Source organism: Mastigoproctus giganteus, chromosome 9, assembly GCF_048544385.1.
Source record: "Mastigoproctus giganteus isolate SK-2022 chromosome 9, ASM4854438v1, whole genome shotgun sequence".
Lineage (NCBI taxonomy): Eukaryota > Metazoa > Arthropoda > Arachnida > Uropygi > Thelyphonidae > Mastigoproctus > Mastigoproctus giganteus.
The window spans coordinates 181006576-181021062 of NC_143583.1; the positions used below are offsets into that span (position 1 = coordinate 181006576).

Sequence of the window (14487 nt, forward strand, 5' to 3'; positions counted from 1 at the left end):
ACCTGTGCTGTTTTAAGCCATGCTAAGAGAGGTACTGCTGGATAGGAGTTTTGCTAACAGAGATGATTATCCCCTTGTATAAAGCAACAGTCAGGCCACACCTTGAGCACTGCTACAGGTCTGGAAGCCTCATTTTAGGAAGGATGTAGAGTTGCTAGAATGAGAACAAAGACCGGCAACAAGATTGGTGAGAAGAACAAAGGGGTGCTCTTACCAAGAAAGGCTTAAGTTCTGCAAGTTGCACCATATGGAGACTAGGTACCTGGAGGTGACCTGATTGATGTATATAAGGCCTTGAATGGTTTTACAGCAGGCTCAATGCTGATGGGATTCTTCTGCTTGCTCAGATTACGAACTTGAGTCGGCACAGGTTCAAATTGCAGAAAGACAGTTTGTTTGTTTGTGATTTGGTTTTTAGGAGTATTAGCAACTAAGGCCATATTGCTCCGGGATATGCGGGGGTCATTCCCAGACCTTTTCCGCATCTTCCGTATTTGGTGGTGACGGGCTCGAACCCCGGTTTAATCAAGAAGTGCGTGCTACGCACTGCTGCTCCTTCCCACCTGGCTACGGAGGCGCCTTTCAGAAAGACAGTTGCAGAATAGATGTGTGGAAGTTTGCCTTTAGCCAGCAGGCAGTTGATTGCTGTAACAGACTTCCATCTGTTGTTGTGGAAGTTAATAGCTTAAATAAATTTAAGGCTGAACTAGACAAACATTTGGAGTGACCGGATGGGTGAAATGGGAATGGGTTTCCACCCCCCATGCAGTATAAGCTTGCTTTCTTGCATCATATGCCTCGACTAATGCTAATGTAATTAGTGAAACCAGAAAAAGGAAGCATGAAGAGAAATGTCAAACAGTAGATAAAGCTCTGTTCGTTTGGTTCAAACAGGCCAGTTAATTTAATACACAAATCAATCGCATCATTTTTCTTCAAAAATGCTAATGATTTTGCTGAAAATCTACACGAAGAGTTCAAGACGATGGAAGGTGAGGCATGACATTGTTTAAAAAAAACTTCATAGAGAAAAACAGGATTCTGAGGGTTTTGCAACTAACATCTGGTTGTAAACCTCTTGGCAAACTGTGTTAAGCACTTATATCCTGAAGACATTTTTAATACAGATGAAACAGGGTTGTAATACAGGGCTACCCCAGACCATTGCATGATTTTTAAAAATTCCTCTGCATCTACAGGAAAGAAGATTAAAGACAGGATTACATGATGGGAACAATCAAGATGCAGTTGTTAGTTATAGGGAAGAGTAAATCACCTAGATGTTTTAAAGGAGTAAAACAGCTGCCTGTTGAATATGTAAACGCTTGGATGGTTCTTCTTTATTTGAAGATTATCTTCATAAATGGGATTTGCAATTGGATAAGAAAAACAAAACCATTGCAAAAAAATTTGCAATGGTTTTGCACAACTGCCCAGCTCATCCAAAGTTGACTTTTATAAACATTGAATAAGTTTTTCTACCTTTGAATACCACATCAATGATTTAACCTCTCGACCAGGGAATAATAAAAACCTTTTATAGACTGGATATGAAGTGAAGAATCATCCAGTCTATAGATGAAGGTGTGGGAACATCATCTGATATCGCAAAACAGATAACTGTTCTAGAGGCACTTCATATGACAATGAGTACCTGGAATGAAGTTTACGAAACCTGTATTAGCAACTGTTTCAAAAAATGTGGATTAATTATTCATGATGGTCAACTAAGTCACAATACTAATCACACTGAAAACATTGGTGAAGTTTAATGACTGGATGGACATAAGTTACTGCAGTTACAGCAGCTTCATCTATAAGTTACTGCAGCTTTAACAGATGAAGAAATTACCCAGTCTGTTATTGATAGTTTTGCCAAGGAGGAGGAGGAGGAAAATGAAGATGAACCTGAAAGAATTCCAGTTACAAAATGGCAAATTCGTGAAGTTGTAATCGTCCTGGGGAGAGAGTGCTGGAAGAAACTTGTGCAACTGTTCGTGAATATAGACAGTTACACAATATTGAAAAAATCTATAAATAGATTTGGAGTGATAATTTAAAGCAATCTAAAATAAGTGATTATTTTAAATTATAATCATATTACAAAGTGTTATGTTTAATATAACACTTTGCTATGTACATAAGTATAAATTTATTTTTATTTTGCTAACCTGTGGATAATATTCTTCTGATTTTCACGTATCATTTAATTGGTAATAAATCTTTGGTAATAAAGTGTAAATTTGTGTTTTATATTTTTATAGCTTCTGGATAATATTTGTCGATTTTCACTTATCAGAATCAAAATTCAATTTGCATACATGATCACTATAACTGGTACATGATATCAAAATAATTTTTAAATCCAGTTTCTTGGTTGCTGCATCATAGTATTCAATAAGAATGGTCAGACAAGGCGACCCTTTAACAAATCCATGCTATGACCACAATATAAATGCATTTCTGCCTAGATGGTCCTGCATTACTTCTTTAACCAGTGAGTCCATTATTTTTTCAGATTAGATATTAAGCTAACAAGCTTATAATTACTCATGTCACCATTTGATCCTCCTTTGTGAATAAGGAATACTTTTGCACATTTCCAGCCCATAGGGATTTCCAGCTGTGAATCCAAGGATGCATTTAGCTTAAACAAATTCTCTTCTACTTTCCTTTCAATTTTCACAAAATCATTTAGATCGCTGTTTCGGTTTGATAAACTGCTGGCATTCCTCATATGTGAATGTAGAATGAAGTTTGTTATACAGCAGACTCGATTTACCAGGATCGGATTAACCGGGACACTTCAAGATTCCAAATAAAAAAATAAAATAAAATAAACTAGAAATCATAAAATTCAAGTAATAAATAGAATACGTATGAACAGATTTTTGCAAATCGTAAATAAGCAACAAAGCAACAAGAAGCGGTGTTATAAATCGTCATTAGGCGATTAGTGTGCCTATTATCTTGCAAATCCCGCTGTCTTCACACACGGCGCTAAAAAAAAAAAAAAAAAAACCCCAAATGTTTAGTTTGTTTTAGTGCATCGTATCGATTGTTGTGTTCCATCGCACCACAAAAGGACAAATTTTGTTTCGTTATGCATGTCAGGGATGTCGTAATTTTTTTTTTAGAGTAACTTTTTTTTTTTTTTTTTTTTGTTTAGAAATCGCAAAAATGATGGACAAACGCAAGGGTGCTAACATTTAAAGAAAAACTTGAAATTATTCAAAAGTCTGAAAACTGTGCATCGGAAAAATCTCTAAAGAACTATATAATGTTGGTGATGAAACCATATGCAACATTGTAAAAAGTAAAGGGAAGCATCATATTGAACATGTGAGCAGTGTGTGGAAAACTTTTATCTATCGCCATACTTTTTACATAGATTGCTGAACATTTATCGATACAGCAAGTTGCCGACATACGTAGCTTCGGGCTTACATTAGGTTATTTATAATTTTTTTTATACGACTGAAGATTTCAAGTGAAGGGGACACACATTTCACCATAATGTTGTTGTTTGTTTGTTATTTGGTTTTTAGGAGCATTAGCAGCTAAGGCCATATTGCTCTGGGGGATATGCGGTGGTCATCCCTGCCCTTTAGGCATCCTCCGTATTTGGTGGGCACGGGCTCGAACCCCGGTCTAATCAAGAAGCATATGCTACGCACTGCTGCTCCTGCCCACCTGGCAACGGAGGCGCCTCACCATAATGTAACAACTCACAGAATTCCAGTTATTGGTATTATCGCAAATGCAATAAGATCGAGCTTACTACCCGTTTACAATTAATTGCACCAACAAAAAAGCCCAGCAACCCGGAAAATGCAAATTGTTTTTATCGTTTTATGGCAGTGACCTCCAGAAATGTGCTTTAGTAAAATGTCAGCTCGTGTGGAGTGATAATAGTGAGTTTTTGCCTTACCCCTGTGAAGTTCTTGTCAGAAAATTCACTGTTATCATGGTGCCAACTAATAGAATAAGTGACAGCAGTACTAGTAAGTCTATCAAGAAAAGGAAAGCGATCGAGTTGGAACAGAAAATTAAAATAATAAGGATGTATGAAAATGTCCAAACATTAACAAGTATTGCACGGAATTCAGATTTGTCGGTGGCAACGGTGAATACAAGAAGCAGTCGGCACCAATGAAGGTCAATATGCTTATATTAACAGTAGATGGAAGGGGTAGAATCGCATTGGGCCAATTAATGTCTATAGTTAATTGTTGATGACCTTGCTCAGGTTGGTATTTTAGGTATTTTGCATCTACATTCCCACATGAGAAATTCTTTAGAGGCAGGAATGCCAGAAGTCAATCAAAAACTCTAATGAGAAGCTAAATGACTTTGTGATAACTGAAAGGAAAGCAGAGGAGAAATTGATGAACATGGACATAAAAAAGACGCCTGGGATGGATGGAATCTATCCAATTATATTAAAGGAAGCAGCAAAGGAGGTACACAAACCATCAGCCATAATTATGAGAGCATTCTTGAGTTCAAGGGAGGTCCCTATGGACTGGAGATATGCAAGTGCATCCCCCAATTCATAAAGGGGAACAAAAAGCAACATGCGTAATTACAGAGCTGTTAGATTAATGTCTGTTCCACGGAAAATAATGGAATCACTGGCTAATGAAGCAATACATGACCACCTGCACAGGCATGTGATTATACTGCAATCACAGCACAGATTCGTTAAGGGGTGACCTTGTCTAACCAATCTGATAGGTTACTATGCTGCAGTGACAAACGAACTAGAGGCAAAAAATAACTTTGACATTATATACTTCAGGAAGTCTTTTGATACTATTCCAAACTGGAGCAATGTGGCATAAATGACAAGTTACTGCTATGGATACTAAAGTGGAAGGAGACAGAAAGTGGTTATCAAGGGTTACTGCTCTTCATAGACTAATGTTATTAGTAGAGTTCCCCAGGGTTCAGTGCTGAGCCCACTGTTGTTTTCAATATTTATCAATTATATTGATGAAGATATATCAGGCTTAAAGTCTTAAGTTTTCACATGACACAAAGGTTGGCAGGATGGTTAACAACAGTAATCAAGGTGAGCTACTGCAACAAGATCTAGGAAAATTGAGTCAATGAGCTGAGAAATAGAAGTTGAAGTTTAACATTGACAAATGCAAGATACTGCATATGGGTAGCAATAATCCCAGAGTAACTTATGAACTCTGTTGTACTACACTCATGGTAATGGAGAATGAAAAAAACTTGTAGGTAATTGTGCAGTCAGACATGAAATTCTCTGAGTAGTGCAGACATATTGCCAGTTCAGTTTATGGGGTTTTGTCAATGATATAAAGAAACTTTGCTAGCGGGGATAAGGAGGTGATTATCTCAGCAGCATGTTCAGGAGGCAACTGGAGGGAATAATACTCTTGATCTGGTTATCAGTAGGGATTCTTCATGCATTAAGAATCTGCAGATAAAGGAACCACTATGTGGCAGTAATCACAGTGTGCTGAAGTGGGATTTACTCAAAGAGGTAACTACCATTAGGAATAAAGGGAAGAATTTTTGCTTTCATAAAGGTGACTAGGGTGGGCTGAGACAGTATTTAAATTCTATAAGGTGGGACCAACTGATGATGTTACCAACAGCAAATTCAAAATGGGAAGCATTCAAAGAATTAATCTTGGAAGCTGCTAGGCTTTTCATACCAAATAAGAAATACTGTTCAAGATTTAGGCCTAAATGGATGTCAGATGAACTAATTAGACACGTGGCAGAGAAAAAAAAATACATGGGATACATATAAATTAACAGGTGACACAGAAGCCTATGATAGATATAAACTGGTCTGTAACCAAGTCACAAAGGAGGTTAGGCAGGCAAAGGCAGATTACAAGAAATCTTTGGCAAAGGATGCAAAGAAAAACAGCAAAGAGTTCATTATTTATGTAAACTCTAGAAGGAAGGGGATGAATCAGATTGGTCCACATGATATCGATGGTTCAATTGTTGATGATCCTACTCAGACAGCTAACAAACTAAATGAATATTTTGTATCTACATTCCCATACAAGGAGTTATTCAGGGAGGGGAATGTCAGAGGTGTATTAAACTCTGGCAGTAAGCTAGATAATGTTGTAATAACTGAGAGTAAAGTGGAATGGAAATTGTTGAAGATAAACATAAGAAAGGCACCTGGGGTGGATGGAATCTATCCAGGAGGCAGCAAAGGAAGTAAGCAAACCCTTGAAACATAATTATGAGTGCTTCCTTGGAATCAAGAGGAGACACAGGTAATTACAGACCTGTTAGTTTAACTTCTGTTCCAGGGAAATTAATAGAGGCACTGGTTAAAGAAGCATTCCAAGATCATCTAGACAAGACTTCAGTTATAGCTCAGACACAGCACATGGGTTTGTTAAGGGGAAGTCTTGTCTGACCAATTTGATTGGATACTATGATGTAGTCACAAAGGAACTGGATGCAAAGAATAATTCTGATATCATATATTTGAATCTTAGAAAGGCTTTTGATACTGTTATACATGGAAGACTGCTGCAAAAATTGGAGCAGTGTGGCATTGGAGGAAAATTGTTGCTATGGATAAAGGGATGGTTGAGCGGGAGAAGACAGAGAGTGGTAATCAATGGACACTGCTCTTCGTGGACTAATATTATTAGTGGAGTCCCCCAGGGTGCAGTGTTGGGTCCATTGTTGTTTTCTGTATTCATCAATAATATTGATGATGCTATATCAGGCTTAATATCCAAGTTTGCAGACGATACAAAGGTCGGCAGGGTTGTTAATGATACTAATGACAGTACGCTGCTGCAACAGGATCTAGAAAAGTTGAGCAGATGAGCTGAGAGGTGGCAACTGAAGTTTAACATTGACAAATGTAAAGTATTGCATATGGGAAGCAGTAATCCCAGAGTAATGTATCAACTATGTAGTACTACACTGACAATGGTAGAGAGTGAAAAGGACCTGGGGGATATGAAGTTTTCTGAGCAGTTCAGATGGTCTGCAAGAGTAGCTCACGGTGTTGTCTTGTCAATGATAAACAGGAATTTTTCTAGCAGGGATAAGAAGGTGATTATCCCCTTGTATAAAGCAATGGTCAGGCCACACCTTGAGTACAGTATATAGGCCTGGAGGTCTCATTTTAAAAAGGATGTAGAGTTGGAACAAGTACAGAGAAGGGCAACGAGATTAGTGAATGGAACAAAGGGTTGCTGTTACAAAGAAAGGCTTAAGTTTTGCAAATTGCAGTGTCTGAAGACTAGGCACCTGCGAGGTGATCTTATTGAGGTGTATAAAGCCTTGAATGGTTTGAGCATGTGCAATGCTGATGGGATTCTTCCTCTTACTCAGAATAATTGCCTGAGAAGGCATAAATTCAAATTGAGGAAAGACAGTTGTAGGATAGATGTGCGGAAGTTTGCCTTTAGCCAGCGGGTTGTTGATTGCTGGAACAAACTTCCATCTGTCGTGGAAGTTGATAGCTTAAATAGATTCAAGGCAGAACTGGACAAACATTTGGAGCGAGTGGATGGGTGAAATGAGAAGGGGTCTGTGTGTTGTGTTTTTGGCTGATGCTATATAAGCTTGCTTTCTTGCATCATGTGCCTCTGCTAATGCTAATCACTATGTATAGGGCCATGGTTAGGCCGAATCTTGAATATTGTATACAGGTCCAGCGGCCTCGCTTTAGGAAGGATGTAGAATTGGTGGAACAGGTGCAGAGAAGGGCAAACAGATTGGTGAAGGAACCAAAAAGGTTCGGTTCTGCAAATTGCAGTATCTCGAGACCAGGGACCTGAGGGAAGATCTGATTGAGGTGTTTAGAGCCTTGAATGAATTGAGTAAGCCAAATGTCGATGGCATTCTTCCTATTGCCAAGACTAAAACAGGAGGGGATATAAATTCAAAATGAAGAAGGATGGTTGCAGGATAAATGTGAGGATGTTTGCCTTCAGCCAGGTGGTTGATTGTTGTAACTGGCTTCCATCTTTTGTTGTGGAAGTGGATGGGTTGAATAAATCGACAAAGAACTAGACAAGGTCCTTGGAGAGTAAGGATGGGTGAAATGCATAGGGATTGGGTTTTTTTCCTTTCTTCTTCTTTTTTTTTTGCTGATGCTATAAAAGCTTGCTTTTTTTGGCATCAAATGCCATTACTATCCCATCCCCTTGCAGAGCCTTATTCATGTCAGTCAAATCCCTTGTAATGTTGTTATTTGTTATCTGGTTTTTGGAGCATTAGCAACTAAGGCCATATTGCTCGGGGGATGTGCGGTGGTCATTTCCTGACCTTTCCGCATTCTCCGTATTTCCTGGTCATGGGCTCGAACCCAGTCTAATAAAGAAGCGTATGCTACGCACTGCTGCTCCTGCCCACCTGGCTATGGAGGCATCCCTTGTAATGTACCTAGCTATTAAACTCTGTGGACTAAAGTCTCTCCTCATAATGGGACCCTTTGCCAATCTCACCAAGCAGGTTACTAACCTTTGGACCTTTCATGAAGCTCATCTTTCTTTAGGTTTTGCATCCATACCTGAATCAATAATCTAAGTGTTGTTTAGCAAATTCCCTATCTTTACAAGCAATTGTTTGAAAAATTACTGACTGAGCACTGGGCCCTCCTTTCAGTCACGTAATTTTCCAAGTGTAATACCTTGCATTTTACAGCATTAAAATATAGCAGCCAATATCTGACCATCGGTTACATAATTGGCCATCCTTTGCACATCCATGAGTGGATCTGCAAAGACCGATGACTGATGTGCAAAGCTCTGAATCAGAAGATCTGTGCATTAATAAGGAAACTGTTTGACAAATGATAAACCAGGATTTCAAGAAAATATGAGAATGGGCGAAGGTTGTTGTTGTTATTTGGTTTTTAGGAGCATTAGCAACTAAGGCCATATTGCTCCGAGGATATGCGGTGGTCATTCCCTGACCTTTCCGCATCCTCCGTATTTGGTGGTCCCAGGCTCGAACTCTGGTCTAATCAAGAAGCGTGTGCTACACGCTGCCACTCCTGCCCACCTGGCTACACAGGCACCATGGACAAAGGTCTGTGTGCAGTTTGTTCCACATTTGTTAACAGACAGTCAACAACAGGTACGAGTTGAACATTGCAGAGAACTCGTTGAGGCTCCTGAAAACAAACTCAACATCCTGAATTTGATCGTTGGGAGTGACAAGACATGATGCTCTCAGTAGGACTCTAAAACAAAACGAAGAAGTGCAGAGTGGAAGTTGGCAAATCCTCCCAAAGCCAAAAAAGTTCATCAAGAAAGGTCAAAAATCAAAACCATGCTCATCACTTTCTATGATAGCAAGGGAATTGTACACAAAGAGTTTGTGCCCATGGCCAGAGTGTTACTACTGCCTACTATCCAAACATTTTGAAACTTTTGTTGCAGAGAGTTTGTTGTGTGCACCCTCAGTATGGAGAGAACAGCAGGTGGTTCCTCTTGCACGACAAAGCATCCAGCCACAAGGCTCTCATCATTCAGGAATTTTTTTCTAACAAAAAAGTCTGCGTATTGTTGTGCCTACCAAATTCACCAGACGTAGCCACAAGCAACTTCTTTTTGTACCTGAAGCTCAAGGCACCACTGAAAGACTGTTATTTTGATGATGTCAGCACCATTCAAAGAGCTGTGATGAGAATATTGAACAGTATAACAATTATTGATTTAGATCGTTCCAGGCCTCACTTCATGATTGTTGCATGCAGTGTGTGGATGCAGGATGAAGTTACTTTGAATAAACTAAGGTTAGTTTACTCATATGTGGGATCATTATTTTTTTCTAGCATCAGTCTCGTTTTCCAAATTGCCACACTGTATGTATGTGATATGACAGCATCTACTAGGGATCACCACTACTATAAAAGGAGAGAATTTTCTCACCAGCTGATTAGAATTATAATGATGATAAGGTATTTGGGTTAGTGTTTATATTTTTCATGCAATTACATTCAGTTTCATACCAGTTTATGGTTCTCAAGCCTGAAAGCCCAAATGGTGGCTATCTTTCATTTTACATTTCAACTCCTTTTCACCCTAGAGCAGCAGAGGTGGCCAACTTAATTTGTGATGTGATCTACTTTTTTTCTTCAAAATGTGCCACGATCTACCATCTCAACAATTTCATTCTACGTGGTTAAAAAAGTTAATCAACACATATTGAAATATGCTGTTTATAAATTTTAAATTTAAATACAATTAAGAATTTTTATTTTAAATTCATACGTATTTAAATTTTTAATTTATGTGAAGTTTGTGACTTCATGTCATCTTCCAAGCTTTCAAAATTGGGGATATACTGTGATAAAGCCAACCGTAAAGAATCTTCTGTATGCAAGTCCGTAAGAGAAGAGCGATTCTTCGTCTTTTTTTGTTTCAAATATGAAAAGGCCGATTCACAAATATGTGGAACCAAAATAGGAAATTCACTGCATTTTTTTACATTTGGACACAACCAAACCAGAACCAATGGAGGAACGTACTTTTCTCAGCACACATATTTCCAAAAGTCCTTTTTTGATGATCTGGCTTTTAGGAAGATATCGTTTTGCAATGTAATAATTTCATTTTCAAGTAATATTTTCTGCAATTTGTTTAGTATCTAAGTCGACATTAAATATATTGAACAATGTCTTCAATTGTTTTAAAATCACTGAATCTGGTTTCAAAATCATCCACAACTTTCTCAATTTCAGAAACATATTTCTCACTATTAAATTTAAAAACTGGGTATTTTTGCAAATGACCTTCCATATTTGCAAAATGATCAAATTTGTTTTTCTTTGAAATCCTTAGTCATTGCCAAAAATTGATATCTATATGTAGAAATACTACTAATCATGTCACCTGAATTTTTATTTTTTCCTTGTAATTCCAAATTCAGATCACTTAATTTACTGGTAAAATCTGCCAAAAAATCCAGATCACATAAGCACTCCATATCTTGTAGCTGCTCATAATCATAACGCTTTGATCAATAATTTTTTTAATGTCATTCAGCAAATTTTAAAATCTCTGTAGAAACTTACTCCGACTCATCCACCTCACATCTGTGTATAATATCAGATCTGGTTCATTTTCATCGAGTTGCATTTTGAAAAGTCTCCTATGAAGAGATTGTCCTCTGATGGAATTCACGATTTTGAAAGATATGTCCATAACACTTTTAGTATTTAATCTTTTGCTGACTAACACTTGTTTTTTTTTTTTTTTTTTTTGTTAGTTGTTGGCGCATCGGCTTCTTTGGTCATAATGAACCTCCCAAAGTTATTGCATTTTTTACTCTGATCCAAGCCCGAGATGGGATTCGAACCCACAACCTTTGGGTTGCCAGGCAGGCACTTTACCCACCCGACTAGCCCAGTCAGTCTAACAGTACCACTGTATCATCCACTTGTTGGTGGATGATACAGTGGTAACTCAAAAAATTTGGGAATTCATCATCCTTTTGGTACAATGCGATGAATCCGTTAAGATGCCCCGTCATCTTTACGGGGCATTTTAAGCTCCATCTGTTATTGATACGAGCTTAAATGGTGGTGATTTTATTTTTTCTAAGGTCACTATTAGGTGGAAAATCCTGTTGGTATTTACCATGGAGTGCATTGAAGTGCCTTTCTAAATTTCCTTTTTTGGGTATAACCACGGAAGCATTGCAAATCAAACAACAACATTTTTCTTTTATCATTACAAAAAAGTATTCTAGTTCAGACTATTGATGAAAATGATACGTTTAACTCTTTTTTGTAGTATCCATTTTAGATCAAAGGGTATTAAATTAATGTATAAGTACTGTCCAGTTATTAATATTAGGTAAGGTAAATAAGAATTTGACACATACTCTCCGCAACATAACTGCGTGAATTTTTACTAGAAAAGCCTGGTGACTGCACGACGGCAAGAGTAGTGACGTGGTTCAACAGATTTGTAATAAGCGTATGCAGTGGGGTGCATAATAATAATAACATTTAGATTTTTAATAATCTATTTTTTATATATATTTAAAATTCATTGTGATTGACCGAAATTAAAGCCGTGATCGATCTGTTGGCCACCCCTGCCCTAGAGGATAGCTTTTCCACCCAGGTTACTGCCCCTACCATAAGGAGACAGGCAGGAGCAGTGCCACTTAGTGGATAAGCATTAGTTAGTACAACTGACTAAACAAAACAAAAGAACAGTATACATTCTTCTTCCTAGGCTCGTTTTCATAAAGCTTTTAAAAGAATAAAGCTACTTAAAAGAAAGATTTACAACTGCCAGGGGAAAAAAAGAACACTATCAGTCACATATTAATATTAGTAGTTGGGCTAAATTATGTAAAGAAGCAAGCAAGAAAATGAAAAATCCTACTGTATTTAACACTCATATTTAATCTTTATTCACTATCACTCTTAAAAAAAAAAAAAAAAAATTCACTTACTCCTGTGTCTTCCAAATAAAAATTGTGAAGAATTGAAAAATATTAAGGGAAAAGAAAAAAGTACAATACCCAAAACTGAGAGTGATAATTTAGTCGGTGGAAACTTATGTCACGAACAATTGATTCCGAAAATATAAAATTTGTAAACATTAATACAGAATGATAATAATAATATCACAGACATTTCTTTGACAATAATAATTATAATGGAAAATATCCATATTATTGATGGAACAAATTTCACAAAAGCTCACCTAGCAAATGCTTTCAAACGTGCTTCAACGCTACGTTGCCGTAGACATAAACGAGTTAATGTTGTTCCAATTTCCTTTGTGGCTCCTAAGAAAGAAGAAGTCTTTATATTCTAATTATCTAGATAATAAAAAATATTTCAACACATATCAAACTCTTTGCATAATGATGTTGTAATAATGCTAAACAAGTTAAGTTAATCTGTGAATTAAACATCTCATTTTAGCATTGGCATTATTAGAGGCATATGATGCAAGAAAACAAGCTTATATAGCATCAGCCAAAAAAAAAAAAAAAAAAAACTTTCCCATTTCACCCATCCATTCACTCCAAATGTTTGTCTAGTTCAGCCTTCAATTTATTTAAGCTGTCAACTTCCACAATTCCAGATAGAAGTTTGTTCCAACAATCAACCACCCAACGCTAAATAAAGGAAAATTTCCGCACATCTATTCTATAACTGTTTTACCTCAATTTGAATTTATGCCTCTTCAGGTGTAGAATCTGAGCTAGAGGAAGATTCCCATCAGCATTGAGCATGCTCAAACCATACAAGCCCTTATACACTTCAATCAGATCACCTCGCAGGTACCTAGTCTCCAGACACTGTTAGCAACTCTACACCCGTCCTAAAATGAGACCTCCAGACCTGTATACAGTACTCAAGGTGTGTCCTGACCATTGCTTTATATCAGGCAGTGGTTTTCAACCGGGATGCTGTGGCACCTTAGGGTGCCGCAAGAACATTCCAGGAGTGCCACGTAATTTGGGTTTAAGTTACTTAAACTTATTATTATTTTTTAATTTATATGTTTATTTCATTATAAAAAGGTATACAGTATCTTTAATTTTGTGATGATCTATAATTGACTTTTATTTAGTACCTCTATATAAAGAATAAAATTATATATATATATACAGGCTGTTTCAGTTAAACGTTTCAGAACTTCTAAGAGGGGTAGGGTACAGCCTGACAACTCGAAATCATATAGCAATGTGGGGTCGGAAATGCTTTCCTGAAGCGGTGTTGTACACAGAAGCGCCATAAAGAAAAGAGACCGTAAGTGAGAAACGCACGGGACCACAACGTCCCGTGCGTTGGCCTGCTCGGTCATCCGATCTATCATGTCTTGATTTTTATTTCTGGGGTCATATGAAATCGCTAGTTTATGACACCCCTGTTGACAATGCTGAGGAGCTGGTTGCAAGAATCGCAGTAGCTGCCGAAGAAATTCGAAATTCGCCTGGAGTATTCCAGAATGTTCGGATGTCCATGCGTCGGAGATGTGAGGCGTGCATTGTAGCCCGTGGAAGAAACTTCGAACACTTACTTTAATCCATGTACCTTTTGCTTCTTTTCATGTATTATTAAAACGATTTCTCACTTACGGTCTCTTTTCTTTATGGTGCTTCTGTGTACAACACCGCTTCAGGAAAGCATTTCCGACCCCACATTGCTATATGATTTCGAGTTGTCAGGATGTACCCTACCCCTCTTAGAAGTTCTGAAACGTTTAACTGAAACACCCTGTATATATATATATATATAATTTGTATTATGAAATGTAATTTTTATAATTATATTATTATAATAAATATCATATAACATGTATATTTTAATATTATGTATATATATATATATATATATATACACACACACACACACACACACACACACACACACAGAATCAGATCTAACAGGCAGAAAATGAAGTAGGGGTGCCGCCAAATAAAATAAATTACTTAGGGGTGCTGTTATTAAAAAAAGATTGAAAACCACTGATATCAGGA

At 37.4% G+C, this 14487-nt stretch overlaps 1 protein-coding gene across 1 annotated transcript in view; it reads right to left on the reverse strand.

Annotated features, from left to right (window-relative positions):
• Positions 1-12860, reverse strand: part of LOC150080923 (uncharacterized) — a 284011-nt gene extending 271151 nt beyond the window's left edge. The window contains exons 1-2 of the mRNA XM_090380857.1: positions 12852-12860; positions 12699-12808 (exon numbers count right to left, since the gene is read on the reverse strand). Of these exons, the coding sequence (XP_090236983.1) occupies positions 12699-12808; positions 12852-12860 (119 nt within the window). The remainder of the gene's footprint in view (positions 1-12698; positions 12809-12851) is intronic.
• Positions 12861-14487: the final 1627 nt, after the last annotated feature.